This window comes from Triticum aestivum, chromosome 3D (genome assembly GCF_018294505.1).
Source record: "Triticum aestivum cultivar Chinese Spring chromosome 3D, IWGSC CS RefSeq v2.1, whole genome shotgun sequence".
Taxonomy (NCBI): Eukaryota; Viridiplantae; Streptophyta; class Magnoliopsida; order Poales; family Poaceae; genus Triticum; species Triticum aestivum.
In genome coordinates this window covers 434,938,133-434,958,928 of record NC_057802.1, presented here as the reverse complement: position 1 = coordinate 434,958,928, position 20,796 = coordinate 434,938,133, and the positions used below count along the sequence as shown (strand labels likewise).

General features: G+C 47.1%; 1 protein-coding gene across 1 annotated transcript; it reads right to left on the bottom strand.

Annotated features, from left to right (window-relative positions):
- Positions 1-17: 17 nt before the first annotated feature.
- On the bottom strand, positions 18-2,186 carry LOC123079429 (3-hydroxybutyryl-CoA dehydrogenase). Its single transcript, XM_044502199.1, has 4 exons — positions 1,887-2,186; positions 1,585-1,806; positions 1,129-1,241; positions 18-630 (listed from the first exon to the last, which is right to left on the bottom strand). The coding sequence occupies exons 1-4, from the start codon at positions 2,094-2,096 to the stop codon at positions 261-263; spliced, it is 915 nt and encodes a 304-aa protein (XP_044358134.1). The 5' UTR covers positions 2,097-2,186; the 3' UTR covers positions 18-260.
- Between the last annotated feature and the right edge of the window lie 18,610 nt (positions 2,187-20,796).

Here is a 20,796-nt window from a genome sequence, read left to right as displayed (position 1 = left end):
AGACAAGAGATGATCTCTTAGCACAATATATCTTGTCATATTTTTAGGAATAGCTAGTTATTAAAGATAAGACTAAGAGATGACCCATTGTAGACATATTTTTTTGTCATCTCTAAATTACATGCAAGAATTAAGATAAGACTTATCTTATCAACCATTGTACATGCCCTAAGCCTGTTATTCCGATGCTTGGTGACCACAAGTACCACCTTTCGTCATACACAACCTCATTTCTTCGCTCAACAGCCACATGGATATGTTCACAGAGATGACTTGGGTTTAACAGATGAAGAGCTTCTCCCGTAAGAGTAAACACCTAGTCCCCGCTTCTTTCCAAGTCGTCCGGCGTCGACATATTGGACAAGCAGAGGGCAAGGGCTGTACTTGTTATCTCCTAGCCCGTTGTGGAGCACCCTAAGTACTGAAAGGCAAACATCTAACCCTATGAAGTCAGCAAGCTGCAGAGGGCCCATTGGATGATTTGTGCCGAGCTTCATCCCTGTATCGATGTCCTCTTTGGTTGCTACCCCCGTGTAAAGTGCCCAAAATGCTTCATTAATCATCGGCATTAGGATGCGGTTTACAATGAAGCCGGGGTAATCTTGTGAGCATATAACGGTCTTCCCAATCCTGCAAAGATCAAAATCATTAGACAATTTCATGGTTAAAAGGCAAATAAGTCTCGAGCCAGCTTGGCTGAACCAATTATATCTTAGTCTCAGATCTGTGCTAATGCATCCAGTATGTAGCACAAATTTTAAGTGGTTTAGTAGGTAGCATGGTAGTTCTCCTTGGGGCTAAAAATATTGTTCACACCAAAAACTAAACATGCCAAATGAGGTCTTTCAAAGGTAAGACACATTTTCTTTACAATGAAAAAGCTAGGTTACTAGGTAAAAACTAACTTGGGACCTAAAGTTTACCTGAACTCCAGAGTATAGTAAGTTTGTTGTGTTCTCAACGAATCCATTAACAATAGGAAGTGGTAGGTTTGTGTTTACAGAACGCTTGTTCTGGTTACATAAGTAGGTTCCACTTCAGAGTTGCTATAGTAATACGCAGAAACAAGATCACATTTAAGGCTATGCTTAGTGAGCTTAGGCAGGGCAATAGGATGCTTTCCCTTACCTTTCAGAAAAAGATTTAACTTGAGAGAAAACCTCTTCTGATGTATCAGCTCCTCGTATTATTTCAACCAGCTTCATTATAGGAGGAGGGTTGAAAAAGTGCATGCCTATCACCTGTAACATGGAAATCTCTTCAACTTCTTATAATCGTGAAGAGACGCTCCAAAAACAATAAAGACATGAAAACAGAGGATTGATAAATTAAGAAACTACAGGAGTGCCTTGAGACGTGTTCGGACACATGTTCTGAGGTTGTAGAGTATGCAATCCTATGTGATAGCATGCATGACAGAGGCAAATTTAGCCGCCAACATAACAAACGGGTCGTTATAATTCACAAACTGCCGCCCCACTTGCAATTGATAAGGTCTGCATCACTGTCCTATGTAAATTCTGGACAAGCAATCAACCGGTGTAGCTAAAGGCGACTGCTGAGATGAGCCAGATTGGTGGTCACCTGAGAGGGGCGGCCGGTAGCAGAGGCAAGCCGGGTTATAGAAATGGAGCTGGTGTTGGAGGCAAGAATAGCAGAAGGTTTGGTGATCCTGTCCAGCTCCACGAACAGCTTCTTCTTGATGTCTTCGGACTCGACGATGGCCTCAATCACCAGATCCACGCCCCGCAGCTCTTGCACATCGGAGACGCACTTTATCCGCTTGACGGAATCATCGCACGCAGCCTGTGACGAGGCGAGACTAGAAATGTCAACGAACAGCGTCACTTTGCGAGGTGGGGGAGGCGAGGGGGTCGGGTCCTCACCTGGGAGAGCTGGCCCTTGGAGACGAGGCGCCCGAGGGAGGAGGAGATGGAGGCGACGGCGCGGGAGAGGGCGGCGGGGTCGGAGTCGACGAGGAAGACGCCGCAGCCGGCCGCGGCGGCGAGCTGGGCGATGCCCGAGCCCATCTGGCCCGCGCCGATCACGCCCACCGCCGCGATCTCGCTGGTCGCCGGCGCCGCTTGCGTTCCCATGCTTCGTTTCTTCGGAGTTCAGTTTGTTTGGTGCGGTTATCTCTGCCTTCCGTGCCGTGTTCTCTGCACCTGCTACGCTTCAGCGCTGGGCGTATTCTCTGGCGTGCTGGTGGTGGGGCCGATACTGCTTGATCTTGCTTACCGTGCCGAACTAGCTGACGTTAGAGCAACTTCTTTTTTCTTTTCTTTTTTTGCGGGGGACGTTAGAGCAACTTCCATATAAGGAAAAACCCAATATACATCTTAGGTCAAATTCTTAGAGGATATCTGTAGATGTATAAATAACTACTTCCCCTGTTCTTAAATATAAGTCTTTTTAGAGATTTCAAATGGACTACCACATACAGATGTAGATGTATGTACACATATTTTAGAGTATAGGTTCACTCATTTTGCTTTGTATATAGTCACTTGTTAAAATCTCTAGAAAGACCTATATTTAGAAACAGAGGAAGTAACTTTTACATCCAAGGCATCGGAACGCTGCTCCAAGAAGATGTATAAAATTTTACATCACCTGCACCGAACAATGCTCCAAGAAGATATATATATTCAGAAATGAAGATTAGATAGTTGGCATGTAATCTGTTTTAACTGAATCCTACGAGCAGTGTTCTGTCGCTGTTGGGCTGCAAAACTGGCCAAGTGAGCTTTTTTGCCTTTGCATGATATGGACCGTTGGATCTATTTTGGATGGAGATGAAGAGCCTAAAGTTGCAACGTGACTTCACCAAGTGAAGTTACTGGATCTCAGTCCGTAACATTGAAAGTAGCTAGATCTTCTTCCCGATGGCTTAGTATATTATTGTGCAATTGCAGGTAACTTTGTAATATTTACTTCTTGCATGTAGGTATATTTTTGAAATTGTGCCAAGTGAAGAAACTTAGAAAGATTCCTAGGATAAAGACAGGGACGAACCAAGGTGAAAAGTGAGAGGGGGCAACGGTGAGTGGGAACTATTTTTGCGGGCTGAAAAAAGGATTCGGAAGACAAAAGCTGGTTTACGAAAAAGATGTTGCTGCTCCCCTTGCCCACGCTCCTGCGACGCGCCGCTCCGGCAGCCGCAGCCACCGGTTTCGCGGCCGCTTCGCCGCTCCATGGCCAGCCGCGTCTCTCCCTTGCATCACCGCGGTTCCCCCCGGGTCCCCCACGCCAAGGTTTGCTCGGGAGGGCCTCATGCTCGCCCTATTCCCGCAGCTGGCTGGATCCACTCCAGATCCAGTCTCTCCACCTGGGTGTCCTCCCTCTTCAGGCTTGGCTCTCGTCTGGAATCTCGTCCCCGAAGATCCACCTGCGGTTGCTGCTCCCATTGCATAAGGTCCAACCCGGAAGGTCTGCTTCGCTGCTGCTAAAGATCTGCTGCATCTAACTCCCTTCACGGTCGTCCGTGGCACTCCCTGGTCTTGCCTCAAGGCGTCGTCGGCTGCGCCCTTCAGTGCCGACGTGCGGCGTGGACGCCCGTATCGCCGAGCCCTACACCGCCGCGCGCTTCTCGAATTGTGCCATCCAGCGGGGATGCCAGCTCGGGGGAGGGCTGGAAGCTAGTTCAAGCTCCGTACTGGTGGAGAGCTCTGTCTCCCAGCCGGCGCCTTCCACAACGACGGTCCTCGCCTTCGTTTTCCACTCCACCGGGCAGAAGTTTCGTCTGGCACCACCGTAGGACCTGCCATCGCTGCCTGGAGCGGGGACACTGCAAAGTTGACTGTTGTGATCCCTACAAATGTCTGATATGTCGACAGAGTGGACACCGGGCTCGCTAGTGCACGAGCAGGTCGCTGTCTCCGCCGCAAGACCGTCTCCCGCCACCACCACAACCACATGACCGTCTCTCGCGACTGTTGCCGCCCTCCCCGGATGTCCCAGCCGGAAGGACTCATCGTCGCCCATGTTCAGGAGCTCCCTCTGGGCGTGCTGGTGATCGAGTCCGAGACTCTCGCAGCAATTGGCGCTGAGAAGACCGTGGCATTTGTGGCCACCTGGAAGATGACAAGCACCATGGTCTGGAGCTCCCAATCCTTGACGCCCAGAAAATTAACACTGGATGTGTGCAACGCCTCCGTGATGGTTCCGTCATCCCGGCTTTGGGCAGGAGGTCTCGAGACTGTCCAGCTGACAGGACGGTGAGGTGTGCGCGTCCGAGAGCTAGGTGTGTCAGCCTGCGCAATGAAGAGAACCCTGGAAGATCTCCGCCTTCTTCGCCCCGCACTACACATCATGACATCATTGTACTGCGACCTTCCCCGACTGCCTCGGTGACCTGCGGAAATTCGTCGCCGCCTTCCCCTCGCACTACTCACCAAGACATCATCGAGTTGCGTCCTTCATCGTCTGCCCCTGCTTGGCTTCATCACGCGACACCGTGCCTGGGCTTGCAGGTGTCACGGGAGGGCGCGCCATCAGGATGGCCTGCTCGGTCGCTGTCTCGTCTACTGCAGCGTGGATCCTCCCTGACTCCAAGCCCCCTCACGCCGCTCCACCAGTCGGCTCCCTCACCTGGCTCCCTCACGCTGCCACACCAACATGCCACTTCGGCAGGCTCTGCTGACGAGCTCATGACGAGTTCCGCTCCAAACACGACTCCCTCCTGTCCGGCCACCCCGATCCACATCCCAATGTCCATGCCGCCTGGCAGCCCGACAGCGTCGCCACCATGCTCCCCGTTGTTCATCGCCCGTCAGCCGCCACTCCTAGCTGATTGATGTCGCTTGAAGCTACGTCGGTATTTCCCCAAAGAGCAAGGGATGATGCAGCATAACGGCGGTAGGTATTTCTCTCAGATATGAAACCAAGGTTATCGAACCAGTAGGAGAACCAAGCAACACGACATAAACAGCCCCTGCACACAGATAATAAATCCTCGCAACCCGACGTGTTAAAGGGTTGTCAATCCCTTCCGGGGTACGACGCCTCAAGATAGGCAAACAGACGTGAGATAAATTTGTAGTGAATTGATAGTGTTAGAGTAGTCATTATGGTATACGACTTCTAGTCCAAGTCAGTTTTGTACCCCTACCCCAAGTCGGTTTGTACCCTCTTATATACTCTTGCATGCCGCACCAAATCATCAATAAGCAACAGTTTTATTCAGCTTTCATGGTATTAGATACCGGTCCCAGGGTTTAGGGTATGGCTCCGCCAACGCCACCGCCGCCGCCGCCGCTCGGCTACTTCGAGCGCCGGGCCGCACTCATCGCCAAGGTTGCCAAAGCCGCGGCCGCTTCTCTCTCGGCCCTCACCATAGCTCCACAAAACTACCCTGCACCCATCCTCGCCGCACCAATATCTCTTGCTGACACAATCTCCGACGTCAGCCCCTACATCCCCATAGTTCTTGATCTCGCCGCCCACAACTACTACCATTGGAGACATCTCTTCGATCTCCACCTCGGCCGCTGCAACCTGCGCTCGCATGTCGCCGCCAACTGTCTTCCCCGCCCCGACGATCCGCAATGGTTGAAAGACGATCTCGCGATCGTCCAGTGGTTCTACACCCGCATCACCACCGAGATCTTCAACATGCTCGATCACGACGGCGCCACCGCTGCCAACATCTGGCACTCCCTCCGTCAGCTCTTCCAAAGCAACACCGACGCTCGGAAAAACGCTCTCCACACCGAGCTTCGCAATATGGTGCAAGGAGACGCCCCGGTGAACCTGTTCTGCCAGCGCGTTAAGACCATTGGTGATGAGCTCCGCGAACTCGGCGATACAGTTAGCGACTCACAGCTAATCAATATCGTCGTCGTCGGCCTCAGCGAAGACTTTGACAAGCAAGCCTCGTTCATACCGATGATACGGCCCCCTCCTACCTTCGCTGAAGTTCGTTCCTTGCTACAACTCGCGGCGGAAACACAAGCTCGCAAGGACTCTCGCCCCAAGGTCTTTCATGCTGCGGCTCGTCCTCCTCTGTCGTCTACACCAGCGCCGCCTTCCAGGCCGGCTCCTGCCGCCGGGCCGTCCGCATCGTCATCTGTTCAACCGCCCCCAGGCTGGCGTCCTAGTCCGAACTACCGCGGCAAAAACCCTATCTACAGGCCGCCGTCGACTCGTTCGGTTCCGCCTACGACATCACCAGCACCGAGTCCTGCACCACCCACCAGTGCTCCATCTGCGGTTGCATGGCGGCCTCCTCATGATCCTTGGACGGGGCTTGTTCAAGCATGGCCCATGCCCTGGTCCGCTCCGTCCACCCTCGGTGCTCCGCCGGCATACTCAGGTGCCTGGCAACCCGGCCTTCGGCCGCCTACTGGTGCTCCCGGGGTTCTCAACCCCCGACAGCCGGCCAATGCCTATCACGCCGCCCCGACGTATGCTCCTTATGGTCATTACAGCACCGACGGCGGCGCCTACTACACACCTCAGCCGGCCCTGCTCCCGACGCCACCCCCACCACAGCCGGCCAATGCCTACTACACTCCCCAGCCGGCCCTACTGCCTTCACCATCGTATCCGCCGGCACTGCTTCCGACGCCACCCTCACCTGCGACGCCGAGCTGGGATCAAGCTGCCTTTCTCCAGGCCATGAATAACTTTGCTGCACAAGGAAACTCAGGTACGGATTGGATCTTTGATTCAGGGGCCTCTAGTCATATGTCTGCATCTAGTAATTGGTTATCTTCTTGCACTAAATCTCCTTTCCCTTCCATTATCCTTGGAGATGGATCATCTATTCCTATATATTGTGTTGGTCAGGCTCAACTTCCCTCTTCCACCAAACCTCTTTTACTTCGCGATGTTCTAGTTGCACCCGCCCTCATTAAAAATCTTATCTCTGTTCGCCAATTTACTTGCGACAATCTAGTTTCGGCTGAATTTGACCCTTTTGGTTTATCTGTGAAGGATTACCTGACCAAGGCCGAGATCGCTCGCTTCAATAGCTCCGGTGATCTTTATTCTCTTAATGGAGTTCCTGCCGCCACCCCTCCAACATCCATGCTGGCCTCCGTCGATCTCTGGCATCGTCGCTTGGGCCATCCCAACCCCGCCGTCTTAGCTTCTATGCTTAGTGAATTTACCATACCATGTAATAGGGACTCTCATAATTCTGTGTTTTGCGAGTCTTGTCAATTAGGCAAACATGTGCGTCTTCCCTTTAGTTCCTCTAGTTCTTGTAGCACTTATCCCTTTGAATTAATACATTGTGATTTATGGACCTCTCCCATTGCAAGTGTTTCGGGTTTTAAATACTACCTTGTTATCCTAGATGATTTCACCCACTTTGTCTGGACTTTTCCTCTACGCAACAAATCCGAGGTCCATTCTCTTTTCCTTAATTTTCAACGCTATGTGTCTGTTCACTTCTTCCTCCCAATTCGCTTTATCCAATGTGACAATGGTCGCGAGTTTGATAACATTAAAAATCGTACTTTCTTCTTACAACATGGCATCCTGCTTAGGTTCTCATGTCCCTACACCTCCCCTCAAAATGGTAAAGCAGAACGCTCTCTTCGCACCCTCAATGATATAGTTCGCACTCTCCTCATTCAATCATCTATGCCTCCCAAGTTTTGGGCTGAAGCCCTACACATGGCCACCTTCCTTCTAAATATTCGACCTTCTAAAACTAAACCCAACACTACTCCCTATTATTCCCTCTTTCTTTCCCACCCCGACTACTCCGCGGTTCGTGTTTTCGGCTGTCTCTGTTTTCCCAATGCCTACGCCACTTCTGCAAATAAATTGTCACCACGCTCTATCCCATGTGCTTTTCTCGGCTTCTCTGACGAGCACAAAGGCTATCGCTGTCTCGACCTTCACACCGGACACGTTCATGTCTCTCGTCATGTCACGTTTGCTGAGCACATTTTTCCTTTCTCACAACGCACTACTACACCATCCAACACCCCTAGCTCCGCAAACACCCCCTCTCCCCGTCCTTTCCAACTATATACTCCCCTACCTGCCGAACACAACTTATCACCACCACCATTAACACCCACCATAGCCAATCCCAACCATACACTCACCCCACCCGAGACGTCCCCAACACCCCTGACCCCTGCTCCCTCCCCAACACCCCCGGCCCCTACTCCCACTCCACCACCCAGCCCTACTCCTTCGTCCGACTCTTCCGCTGCGCCGGACTCACCAGTACCCACCTTACCCCCTCGTGCTATTCCTACAGCAGCCCCGATTAATGATCATCGCATGCGTACTAGGGCCAAATCAGGATTTCATCAACCCCAAGACCGCCTAAACCTTCATACCTCCGTATCTCTCACTTCTCTTCCAAAGAATTACAAAACTGCTCTACTTGATCCCAATTGGGCCGCTGCCATGCAAGAAGAATATAATGCTTTACTTCAAAACAACACCTGGCAACTTGTTCCTCGTCCTCCCAATACAAATATTGTTTCTGGCAAATGGATTTTTCGCCAAAAGTTCCACTCCGATGGGAGCCTCTCACGATATAAAGCCAGGTGGGTTTGTCGTGGCTTTTCTCAGCAACAAGGAATTGATTACGAAGAAACCTTCTCTCCTGTTGTTAAACCTAGCACCATTCGCACCGTTCTTAGTGTTGCTGTCTCCTCTTCATGGCCCATTCACCAACTTGATGTTAAAAATGCTTTCCTCCATGGTTCCCTTCAAGAAACTGTCTACTGCCAGCAACCTCTGGGTTTTGAAAATCCATCCTTTCCAACTCATGTATGTCTTCTTCAGAAATCTCTCTACGGTCTTAAACAGGCCCCACGAGCTTGGTTTCAACGCTTCTCCTCCTTCATTCAAACAATAGGCTTCACTCCATCTCTCTCCGACACCTCTCTTTTTGTGTATCATCAAACTTCTGACACTGCCTATTTACTTCTCTATGTAGATGATATCATTCTTACCGCCTCCTCTCAAAAGTTCTTAGATCATATTGTCTCTCTTCTTAGATCTGAATTTTCTATGACTGACCTAGGACTCCTTCATCATTTCTTAGGCATTGCTGTTGTTCGAGATTCCTCCAGCCTTTTTCTTTCCCAACGCCAGTATATTCTTGATCTTCTTAATCGTGCTGGTATGCTTGACTGTCAATCATCTCGCACTCCTGTCGATACTAGTTTTAAACTTTCGGCTACCGGTGAACCCTTTTCCGATCCTACTCTCTATCGTAGCCTAACAGGTGCTCTCCAATATCTCACCATTACTCGTCCTGAAATCTCTTTTGCTGTTCAACAAGCATGTCTCTATATGCATGATCCCCGGGTTCCTCACTATAATCATGTTAAACGCATTCTTCGGTATTTAAAAGGAACTCTCAATCATGGTCTCCACCTCAATAATTCTTCTCCAAACTCGCTTACCGCATACTCTGATGCAGACTGGGCTGGTTGTCCTGACACTCGAAGGTCCACTTCCGGTTTTTGTGTTTTTCTTGGTAACAATTTGATTTCTTGGTCTTCGAAAAGACAGGTTACAGTCTCACGTTCGTCGGCCGAGGCTGAGTATCGCGCTGTGGCACATGCCGTTGCAGATACAATCTGGATTCGGCAGTTACTCTCCGAGCTACACAGGCCTATTGAGCAGGCCACTATTGTCTACTGTGACAACATATCAACAGTCTACATGACCAGCAATCCAGTTCAACACCGACGCACAAAGCATATTGAGATTGATATTCATTTTGTTCGTGAAAAGGTTGCTCTTGGTCAGGTTCGGGTGCTTCATGTTCCCTCTACGGCTCAGTTTGCTGACATTTTCACCAAGGCACTGCCTACTAAGCCGTTTCAAGATATCTGTTTCAGTCTCAACGTCGTCGAGCCTGCCGTTGATACTGCGGGGGGATGTTAGAGTAGTCATTATGGTATACGACTTCTAGTCCAAGTCAGTTTTGTACCCCTACGCCAAGTCGGTTTGTACCCTCTTATATACTCTTGTATGCCGCACCAAATCATCAATAAGCAACAGTTTTATTCAGCTTTCAGATAGATCGAACGCCAAATAAAATAAATAAGAATAAATTGCAGCAAGGTATTTTTGTATATTTTTGGTTTAATAGATCTGAAAATAAATGCAAAAGAAAAAATAGATCGCAAAGGCAAACATATGAGAAAAAGACTCGGGGGCCGTAGGTTTCACTAGTGCCTTCTCTCGAGAAAAATAGCAAACGGTGGGTGAACAAATTACTGTTGGGCAATTGATAGAACTTCAAATACTCATGAAAATATCCAGGCAATGATCATTACATAGGCATCATGTCCAAGATTAGTAGACCGACTCCTGCCTGCATCTACTACTATTACTCCACACATCGACCGCTATCCAGCATGCATCTAGTGTATTAAGTTCATGAAGAAATGGAGTAATGCAATAAGAACGATGACATGATGTAGACAAGATCTATCTATGTAGAGATATAACCCATCATTTTATCCTTAGTAACAACGATACATACGTGCCGGTTCCCTTTCTGTCACTGAGATCAAGCACCGTAAGATCGAACCCACTACAAAGCACCTCTTCCCATTGCAAGATAAATAGATCAAGTTGCCCAAAGAAAACCCAAATATCGGAGAAGAAATACGAGGCTATAAGAGATCATGCATAAAAGGGATCAAAGTAACTCAAATACTTTCATGGATATAAAAAGATAGATCTGATCATAAACTCAAAGTTCATCGATCCCAACAAACACACCGCAAAGGAGTTACATCATATGGATCTCCAAGAGACCATTGTATTGAGAATTCAAAGAAGAGAGAGATGAAGCCATCTAGCTACTAACTACGGACCCGAAGGTCTACAAAGAACTACTCACGCATCATCAGAGAGGCACCAATGGAGGTGGTGAACCCCATCCGAGATGGTGTCTAGATTGGATCTGGTGGTTCTGGACTCTGCGGCGGCTGGATGAATATTTCGTCGACGTGCCTAGGGTTTCTAGAATATCGGGGTATTTATAGAGCAAAGAGGCGGTTCGGGGGGCACCCGAGGTGGGCACAACCCACCAGGGCGCGCCTGGGCCTCCTGGCGCGCCCTGGTGGGTTGTGCCCTCCTCGAGGCACACCCAGGTGCAGCCAGGGCCCATTACGTTCCTTCTGGTCAAAAAAATCTCTGTAAAGTTTCGTTGCGTTTGGACTCCGTCTGATATTGATTTCCTGCGATGTAAAAAACATGCAGAAAACAACAACTGGCACTTGGCACTATGTCAATAGGTTAGTACCAAAAAATGGTATAAAATGACTATAAAATGATTATAAAACATCCAAGGTTGATAATACAACAGCATGGAACAAGCAAAAAATATAGATATCACTACAAAAAATACACTTCCGTGATGATACGTGTTTGTCACAGTAGGTCACGTTTTCTGTCATGCATGTGCATCCATGACAATTTTATGACAGAATCAAGATAGTCATACATGTGCTGTCGTAGAAGTGTTCCATGACATTACCAAAATTATCATCACGGAAGTGTCCACTTCCATGACGATAAATCGCGCGTCATAGAAGTGCTTTCGTCAAGGGTGACCGACACGTGGCATCCACCATAACGGGACGCCGTTAAGCTATCGGGTCCGGTTTTGGATCCGATAACCCGCTAATAGCCCGGACCAATGAGGATTTTCCACGTGTAAAATTCTCATTGGCCGGAGGAAACACGTGTTGGCTCACCGTTTGGACAGATGTCATCCATTCATTGGACAAGAGGCACCTATGATATGTCGAAACATGGCATGGCCCAATAGAGGCCCATTCCGGTGAAAAGGCCGGCCCGTTTGACTTGGTCAAACGGTAACGGGCCGGCCCACGGAAAGCCTGTTAACGGTCTGTTCATATATAGCCCATTTATGACCCGCTAACTCACGGCCCGTTACGGCCTACCGGAATTAAGCCCAGTAGCTTCATCTGGGCCGTCCAATATGATTCCAGCCTATTGTAACTTCCGGCCCATGTATGGCCCATGATGTCTTTCGGCCCATATGAGGCCATTTGTAACTCTTGGCCCATTAAAGGCCCGTGGTGAATCTGGCCCACAATGAACAGTGTACCGCTTTATACCCATTAACGGCCCATTATTCCATTGGGCTGTTTCCAACCCGTGTTATGTTTCGGCCTTCTCAGGGCCCATTTATTCTTGGGCTTAGTTCCAGCATTCGGTTACTTACGGCCCGTTACTGGCCTTTTCTGCTTGTGGGCCAAATTCAGCCCGTGGTTACAATCGGCCCGTTTGCGGCCCGTTAATCCGTTGGGTCGTTTTCGTAGCGTCATCAAATACGGCAGATTAACGATGGCCCGTTATGGTCGGCCCATGAATGGGTGATTCCAAATATAGCCCGTTTACGGTCCATAATGCGGCATGTTATTGGCCCATGTTTGGGCGATCGATCATACGGCCCGTAGAAGGCCCATTGATGCTACGACCCGTAGAAGGCCCATCGTTTCTACGGCCCTTAGAAGGCCCATTGTTTTTACGGCCCGTAGGAGGCCCATGGTAACTACAGTAAATATGTAGCCCATGGTTATTGTGGACTAGTTTTAAAAAATAGTTTATTGCGGCCACTAGCAAACCGCGGAAAAAGAACTGGATTGACCACAAGCAAACAAATAAACAAGACAACAAGGAAATAAATAAGGAAGCAACTTACGCTAGGCTATCACGGCTATTACACATATTACATCCACTGGGCATCAAAGTTCGCCACCAGTGCAAATATAGGGAACAAAGCCGCATATCATATACACTGGTTGTCAAACTTGGCGACCAGTGTAAATAAACGCTGTAGCAAAACAAGTCCAGAACTGAAACCACTTCTGAAGAGCTCAGAAAACAATATCCTGGGTACCCATAATGCTGGCAAGATGCTTAGCAAGCTTATTAACTTTCTCTTGTTTGGCGCTTAAATCCTCCAGCACTTGCTAGTGCACAAGAAAGTACGCATCTGAATTCGGGAGGGACTTTCTCAGTCTTTCGGCTTCTTGCCGCAGCACAGCTGACTGATGCCTTTCAGCTTGTAGCTGAGACTGAAGAAGCCGAAGTGATTCAGGCAGTGAGTTCGAAGAGCTTGTGCCAGCGGTACTGGCCAGTAACTCGAACACTACATCAACGCAGGACCTCTGTTGGAAAAGGCAGTGCCTAGGAGGCGCTTAGGCACGCCTAGGCGCTAGGCAATGGCCAAACGCCTCGCCTAGGGCATAAGCAGAAGTCTAGGCAGAGGAAGTAAGAAATTCTCTACCCAAGCGAGAAATCATGCCATATTGCACTCATATGCCAAAAGGGCCATATTCCATTCATAGTACTGGTAGTTAACATACTTATATGCCCTAAATTATTAAAATACACATATAATAACCACATATACACCCCGATAGTGAAAATTACATAACCGCCTAGGCTGCGCCTAGGGCGCTTAAGCACCGCCTAGGCACTAGGCGAAGGCTAACCGCCTCGCTTACGCCTACCGCTTTTTCCAACCTTGGCAGGACTGTGGGGTTTTCTCACTGTCTACATGATCGTATTTATCACCTTTCTTGGAGACCAACAGGGTTGTCTCACTATCTTGAACCTTATCTGCATTACTTTCTCTACCATTGCATAGTGGGGTGCTCTTCTCCAATACTCTATTCGCATACTACAAGAGAAAACAAGCAGACACATCACAGGTTTAGCATGTAGTATACGAAACTCATTTTGGTAAACCGGTTCAGTAGTAAGGTGGACAGGATAACAGCATGAAACAAACATATATCTATGTACTATGGTCACTGTATTGTCCATATCATTCTAGTTTATGTTGCCTAATCAAGATAGAGACACAGTTCAACTCATATATTTTTAAGACACAACAGCATAGATAGAATATAAGTGTGAGAAACTACACAACATTGGCAACACTTGTAATGTGCATCACATGAGAACATAACTGTTTATACAACTAAAATTGAAATCAGCACAGAGCAAGAAGTTAGAACAGCAATCCAGTTAAAGAAATAGGTTTAAAACATACCTGTTGCGCCATTGGAGTTTCAATTGGATCCTTCAAATTCGAAAGTAGTTGGTATGAGTAAATACAGTGATGCAACAGCAAAGGAGTATGGACCATAGCTATGGAATCTGACCTAAGAACAGTTGCTCTTTGATAACCCACAAGTATAGGGGATCAATTGTAGCCTCTTTCGATAAGTAAGAGTGTCGAACCCAACAAGGAGCTAAACGTAGAACAAATATTCCCTCAAGTTCTATCGACCACCGATACAACTCTACGCACGCTTGACGTTCGCTTTACCTAGAACAAGTATGAAACTAGAAGTACTTTGTAGGTGTTGTCGGGTAGAATTGCAAGAATATAAAGAGCAAGTAAATAAAAGGTAGGGGCTGTTTAGATAAAGACACAACTAAATTAGTTTTAGTAAAGAGCTTGTTGTCACGAGAAAGTTATTTGTCCCTAGGCAATCGATAACTAGATCGGTAATCATTATTGCAATTTTATTTGAGGGAGAGGCATAGGCTAACATACTTTCTCTACTTGGATCATATGCACTTATGATTGGAACTCTAGCAAGCATCTGCAACTACTAAAGATCATTAAGGTAAAACCCAACCATAGCATTAAAGCATCAAGTCCTCTTTATCCCATACGCAACAACCCCCTTACTCGGGTTTATGCTTCTGTCACTAAGCAACCCACTATAAGCGAATCATGAACGTATTGCAACACCCTACAGCGGGGATCCCTCACGCTTGCGCGATACGGAGGGCACCATAGGACAGCACCAATAATAAAACATGCAACTCAAACCAATCTTGATCATCAAATAACCCATAGGACAAAACGGATCTACTCAAACATCATAGGATAGCCATACATCATTGGGAAATAATATATAGCGTTGAGCACCATGTTTAAGTAGAGATTACAGTGGGTAAAAGAGGGGTTACACCGCTGCATAGAGGGGGGAAGAGTTGGTGATGATGGCGGTGAAGTTGTTGGTGAAGATTGCGGTGATGATGATGGCCCCGGCGGTGTTCCAGCGCCACCGGAAGAGAGGGGGAGAGGGGCCCCTTCTTCTTCTTCTTCTTCTTCCTTGACCTCCTCCCTAGATGGGAGAAGGGTTTCCCCTCTGGTCCTTGGCCTCCATGGCATGGGAGGGGCGAGAGCCCCTCCGAGATTGGACCTGTCTCTCTGTCTCTCTCTGTTTCTGCGTTCTCAGATCTGGCCTTTCACCATTTCGTATATATATGGAGATCCGTAACTCCGACTGGACTGAAACCTTCGCCGTGATTTTTCCCTAAAAATTAGCTTTCTTGCGGCCGAAGAAGGGCGTCAACTGCCTTACGGGTGGCCCACGAGGGGGGCAGGCGCGCCCCCTGCCTCGTGGCCACCTCGGGCACCGTCTCGCGTTGACTCTTCCTCCCATATTCTCCAAATATTCCAAATATATTCTCCGTCCGTTTTTATTCCGTTGGATTCCGTTTGATATGGGTTTCTGCAAAACATAAAACATGCAACAAACAGGAACTGGCACTGGGCACTGGATCAATATGTTAGTCCCATAAATAATATAAAAAGTTGCCAAAAAGTATATGAAAGTTGCATAACATTGGCATGGAACAATAAAAAATTATAGATACGACGGAGACGTATCACTCTTCTGCTTTAAACGTGGAGTTTGGGTTCGCTGTGGTGGTCTTCGTGCTTTGGGCACTGCAGTTGCTTTACAAACTGCTCGTGTGGGGGTACTCTGTGGTGGACATGGTGCTTTGTCAACTAGAAGTGGGTTACTATCCGCTGGGGTTAGGGTTAGATGGGTTGTAGCTGGTTCTCTGCCCAATGGTGTAAGTGTGCAATCTGGAAGAGTCTCGATTATTTGTGGTGGGGCTAGTTTGTGGGCCAGTACAACCATGGTTCTATCTGCATCGACGGGTAGCACTGTCTTTTGTGAAGAATGGGTTTTTGCTCCCTTAGATACTGCCATCACCCCCTCCAATTCAAATGACTGATAAACAAGAAAAGAAATTGAACGTATAGACATTGTATGATAGACATATGTGGTAATTCACATATATGTTGTCTAACCAAACAGGACAGCATGACACAATTTCACATATATGATGCCTAACTAAACAGGATAGCATGACACAGTTTCAGATATATGATGGATAACTTAACAGGATATAATGGCATAATTCAACATATGATGAGTATCTAAACAGGATGACATGGCAAAAATATATGATGTCTTTCTCAAATAGGTTGGGATGAAATAATTCATATACATGTTGTCTAAGTATACAGGATGGCATGATACAATTGACATAATTGATTCATATACTAAGCAGCTGGCACTCGCATGAATGATCTCTAAACTAAGTAGATGGAATTCAATATTGTGCATATGATGTCTAAACTAAGCAATGCAAGACACCATATGCATGATATGAGAAATATAAACATTGCAACTTAGAGCATACACCTCAGGTGGGATATAGGATTGGTCATCTGTCTCTGAATCCTCCTCTGAGGAGCTCCTTGTAACCATCGAGATATATGCTTCAACAGGTACCATTGCCTGCTCTGAAGCCCTTGTTTTCACTCCTGATTTTTCCATAACCGGCTCAAATGGTTGATACACATGAAGAGTAGTTCAATATACACAGATTGTCGACAAATGGAATATGTAATGAAAAAAAAGATGGCATGAGATAATTCACATATATGATGCCTGGCTACATGGCGGTGCATAATTCACATATATGATAACTGGCTGAAAAACATGGCATTGCATAATTCACATATCTGATGTAGAAAGCAAACAAGAAGCATTCACACAAAGCATGTCTAATCTAAGCAGATGGCATGGCAATGCAAGACACCATATGCATGATATGAGCAATATAACCCTGCCAAGTTAGAGCATGCACCTCAGGGGGAATACAACTGGTCATCTGTCTCTGAATCCTCCTCTGAGGAGCTATCTATAACCAACAAGAAATCTGCATCGACAGCTAGCACTGACTGCTCAGAAGACCTTGTTTTCACTCCAAATTTTCCCATGACCGACTCAAATGGCTGATGCACAGGAAGAGTAGATGAATGTATAAACATTGTTGACAAATGGAATACATTATGAAAAAAATATGGCACGATACAATTCACATATACGATGACTGGCTAAACTGGATGGCATTGCATGATTCACGTATATGATGCCCGGCTAAAGAAGATGGCATTGCATAATTCCCATATACTCCCTCCGTTCCTAAATATTTATATTTTTAGAGATTTCAAATGGACTACCACATACAGATGTATATAGACATATTCTAGAGTGTAGATTCACTCATTTAGCTCCTTATGTAGTCACTTGTTGAAATGTCTAAAAAGACAAATATTTAGAAACAGTGGGAGTATGATATAGAAACCAAATAGGTGGCATTCACAGAAAGCAAATCTAAACTAAGCTGATGACATATAAGATGTATAATGTAAGCAATGCGAGGCGCCATATGCATGATATGACCAACATCAGTATGCCAGGTTAGAGCAAACACCTCAGGTGGTAAATAGGAGTGGCTGGCTCCCTCTGAATCCCCATCTGAACAGTTATCTTCCTCTGGAATACAATCTGGAATGGCGGGAGGGGGGCACTTCGCCCACCATGGAGCGGCATCTGCATGACATTATATTCCCATGCAACGGTCTTCTCTTTTTCTCTACATGTTCAGTACGATTGTGTACAATAACTGACATGCATAATAATAAAATAGTTAGATTTTGTAAGGCCTAAGGGGTGCATGCAGAAATCAAGACTGATGGTAGAAAACAAGTGGATAGATCCAAAACTAATGATAGCAGGTAGATTATAGCTTCAGTTTTAAAAAGCTAGAGAATGGACCATCTACTATTTGTTGCCCACCCAACTCCTGTAGCTGCCGGAGGTCGTGCAGCAGCAGTAATAGCGCGAGTGAGAGCAAGAGCAGAGCAGCAGCACGAACGAGAGCAAGAGCGGAGCAGCAGCGCGACCGACAGCAATAGCAGAGAAGAGCAGCAGCACGAACGAAAGCAAGAGCAGTGCAGCAGCGCGACCGACAACAACAAAAGAGCCGCAGCGCGAGCGAGAGCCGGAGCAGCTGCAGCTAGTGCCGGTGTGGAAGTCGCCGCCAAGGAAGCAACGACATGGGGGGAGAGACGCCATGGATGAAGTGGCCGGCGACGGCGCCGTCGATGGAGACCTGCCATGGCTGCTCGGTATCGAGCACCGGCAGCCCCGTGAGATTGAATAAAAGATAAAATGCAACGGTGGGTGCAGAACCTCCTTGGTGGCGCCGAGTGGGCCTCGGCTTCGTCGGAGGAATTGGTGAGGGTGTTGCGGTCCCGATGGGGCAGGTCAAGACGGTGCTGTGGGGATGGAGGTGGCGCAATAGATGAGGCAAACATCGGGGCAGCTCCTTGGAGGTGGAGGACGGGGCGGCTGATCCGGCGGGACGACAAGATCGACGACGGATCGTCATCCGGTGCGGTGGATGAGGGACGGCGAGCTATTGTGGTGGACGACGTCGTTGGGGAAGAGTCTCCGGCTGGGCAGCGGTCGGGAGGACGACGGAGGAGCGTGGGGTTTCGCAGGTTTTGGCGGCCTTGGTGTACGAATGGGGGGGGCGAAGGGGAAGGTAGGGGAGCCATGGCTTAGGGACGCGCTTGTCCGAAATGTAGGGTAAGTTACCAACGTACCCCCACCGGTTTTGACACCGCGACGTCGAGCCGGCATTTTTGGCTGAGGGGTAGAAGGGGGATTTCGCGTGTCTGGGCTGCGGGACCGATTTCGGATGAGGAGGGAGTTTTTGCGCGCGTCAAAATTTTGGGATAACAAGGCGCGGAGCGGGTTGAAGAGGCGGGAGTTTCAAAGCAGATGAGACAAAAGATAGTCGAGCTTGAAAATTTCAGGATAACAAGGCGCGGATTCCTTGTTCAGCAGAACAAACTTAACGTGTACAAAAAAAAACAATTCATACAAGACACAAGAGAGTCATGTCCCCTTTTACTATATTGCTATAGATGTCATTGAAAAAACTACAAGAAAAATGTAAAAAAATCGGGAGAACAAGATTACCCTGTACAGTACCAAATCGATTCGCACTTCCCTCAACAACAATAACAAACAAATCAATTCCCACCAAAAGAAAGAGTCGTGTCCCTTTTTATATGATTACAAATGCCAGGATCTCGAATTTCAATTTTTGTATCCACGTTATGTTGAATTCGAATATATCGTTAGGTGACCTTGCAGTGTATAATGGATGTAGTCCTACATTTTGATCTTCCATCATATATGAACATTTTACTCCACCCTATGAACATATATATTGTTGTCTATATGGACTAAATTTGAATCAATTTTCCTTATTTGAATACGATTATTGTCAAGTTATACAATCATTTAAATATTATCTTGATAACAAAAAAAATGCATATAGTAGTAATCATATTTCACTATGAACTACATGTACCATACAATCTCCAATTCAAATATTTGTATCCATTTTATGTTGAATTCAAATAAGAGTATATTGGTCTAGGTAGTGAGATGTTCGGGATAATCTAAACCCTGTTTTCATATGTATATTTTTTGACTGAATTGGGACAAGTTTTGGTATAAGCTTCTTGCAAAACCGGAGATTCTCCCAACAAGCCTCGTGGTTCCGAGAGGGAACGTGTCACCTTTGTGTGCGAAAAGATATACGCTGCCTCCCCCGTGATTTTCTTTACAGAGGCAACATAGAACTATATGAGTGCCTTGTTAAATTTTGAAATTATTCCAGGTTCGTTTTGCCTTTTGTATACATTAATTGAGTTTTTGGACATTTATTGTGCATAATCCAAATTTGAACTGCAAGCACATGCTCCGGTGCACCAAAGTTGGTTGAAAAATCACATGTGTGTCCTTGGGTGAATTTCTAGGTCCCATGCAAGAAATGGGAATCAAATTCAAACATCTTGGCGTCGTGACTCGGCCGAGAACATCGAGAAACTTGGTTTTAAAATTCATGTAAATCCAAAACTCGCCTGGAAATCATGAAACTTGGCACGGTGTCATGTCATGGCACTAACATGTTGTGGTAAAAAAATTGTACGATTTGGAACAAGTTTTGGTATAAGCTTCTTGCAAACCGGAGCTTCTCTCAAGAAGGCTCATGGTTCTGAGAGGGAACGTGTCACCTTTGAGTGTGAAACAATATACGCTGCCTCCCCCTGAGTTTCTTTACAGAGGCAACATAGAACTACCTGAGTGCCCTGTTAAATTTTGGAATTATTCTGGGTTCGTTTGGCCTTTTTATACATTAATTGAGTTTCTGGTCATTTAATGTGCATAATTCAAATTTGAACTACAAGCACATGCTCCCGTGCACCAAAGTTGGTTGAAAAATCACATGTGTGTCCTCGGCTAAATTTCTAGGTCCCATGCAAGAAATGGGAATGAAATTCAAACATTTGGGCATCGTGGCTCGGCCGAGAACATTGAGAAACATGGTTTTTAAATTCTTGTAAATCCAAAACACGCCTGGGAATCAAGAAACTTGGCATGGTTTCATGTCATGGTACTACCATGCTGTGGTAAAAAAATGGCCGAATAGGAACAAGTTTTGGTATAAGCCTCTTGCAAACCGGAGCTTCTCTCAAGAAGGCTCATGGTTCTGAGAGGGAACGTGTCACCTTTGAGTGCAGAACGATATACGCTGCCCCCCTTGAGTTTCTTTACAGAGGTAACATAGAACTAC

Coding starts and splice junctions, on each gene's coding strand:
- LOC123079429 (XM_044502199.1), bottom strand. CDS start 2,096: ATGGGAACGCAAGCGGCGCCGGCGACCAGCGAGATCGCGGCGGTGGGC. Junction 1,807..1,886: donor CCAAGGGCCAGCTCTCCCAG/GTGAGGACCCGA, acceptor GCCTCGTCACAG/GCTGCGTGCGATGATTCCGT. Junction 631..1,128: donor GTTAAATCTTTTTCTGAAAG/GTAAGGGAAAGC, acceptor TGATCTTTGCAG/GATTGGGAAGACCGTTATAT.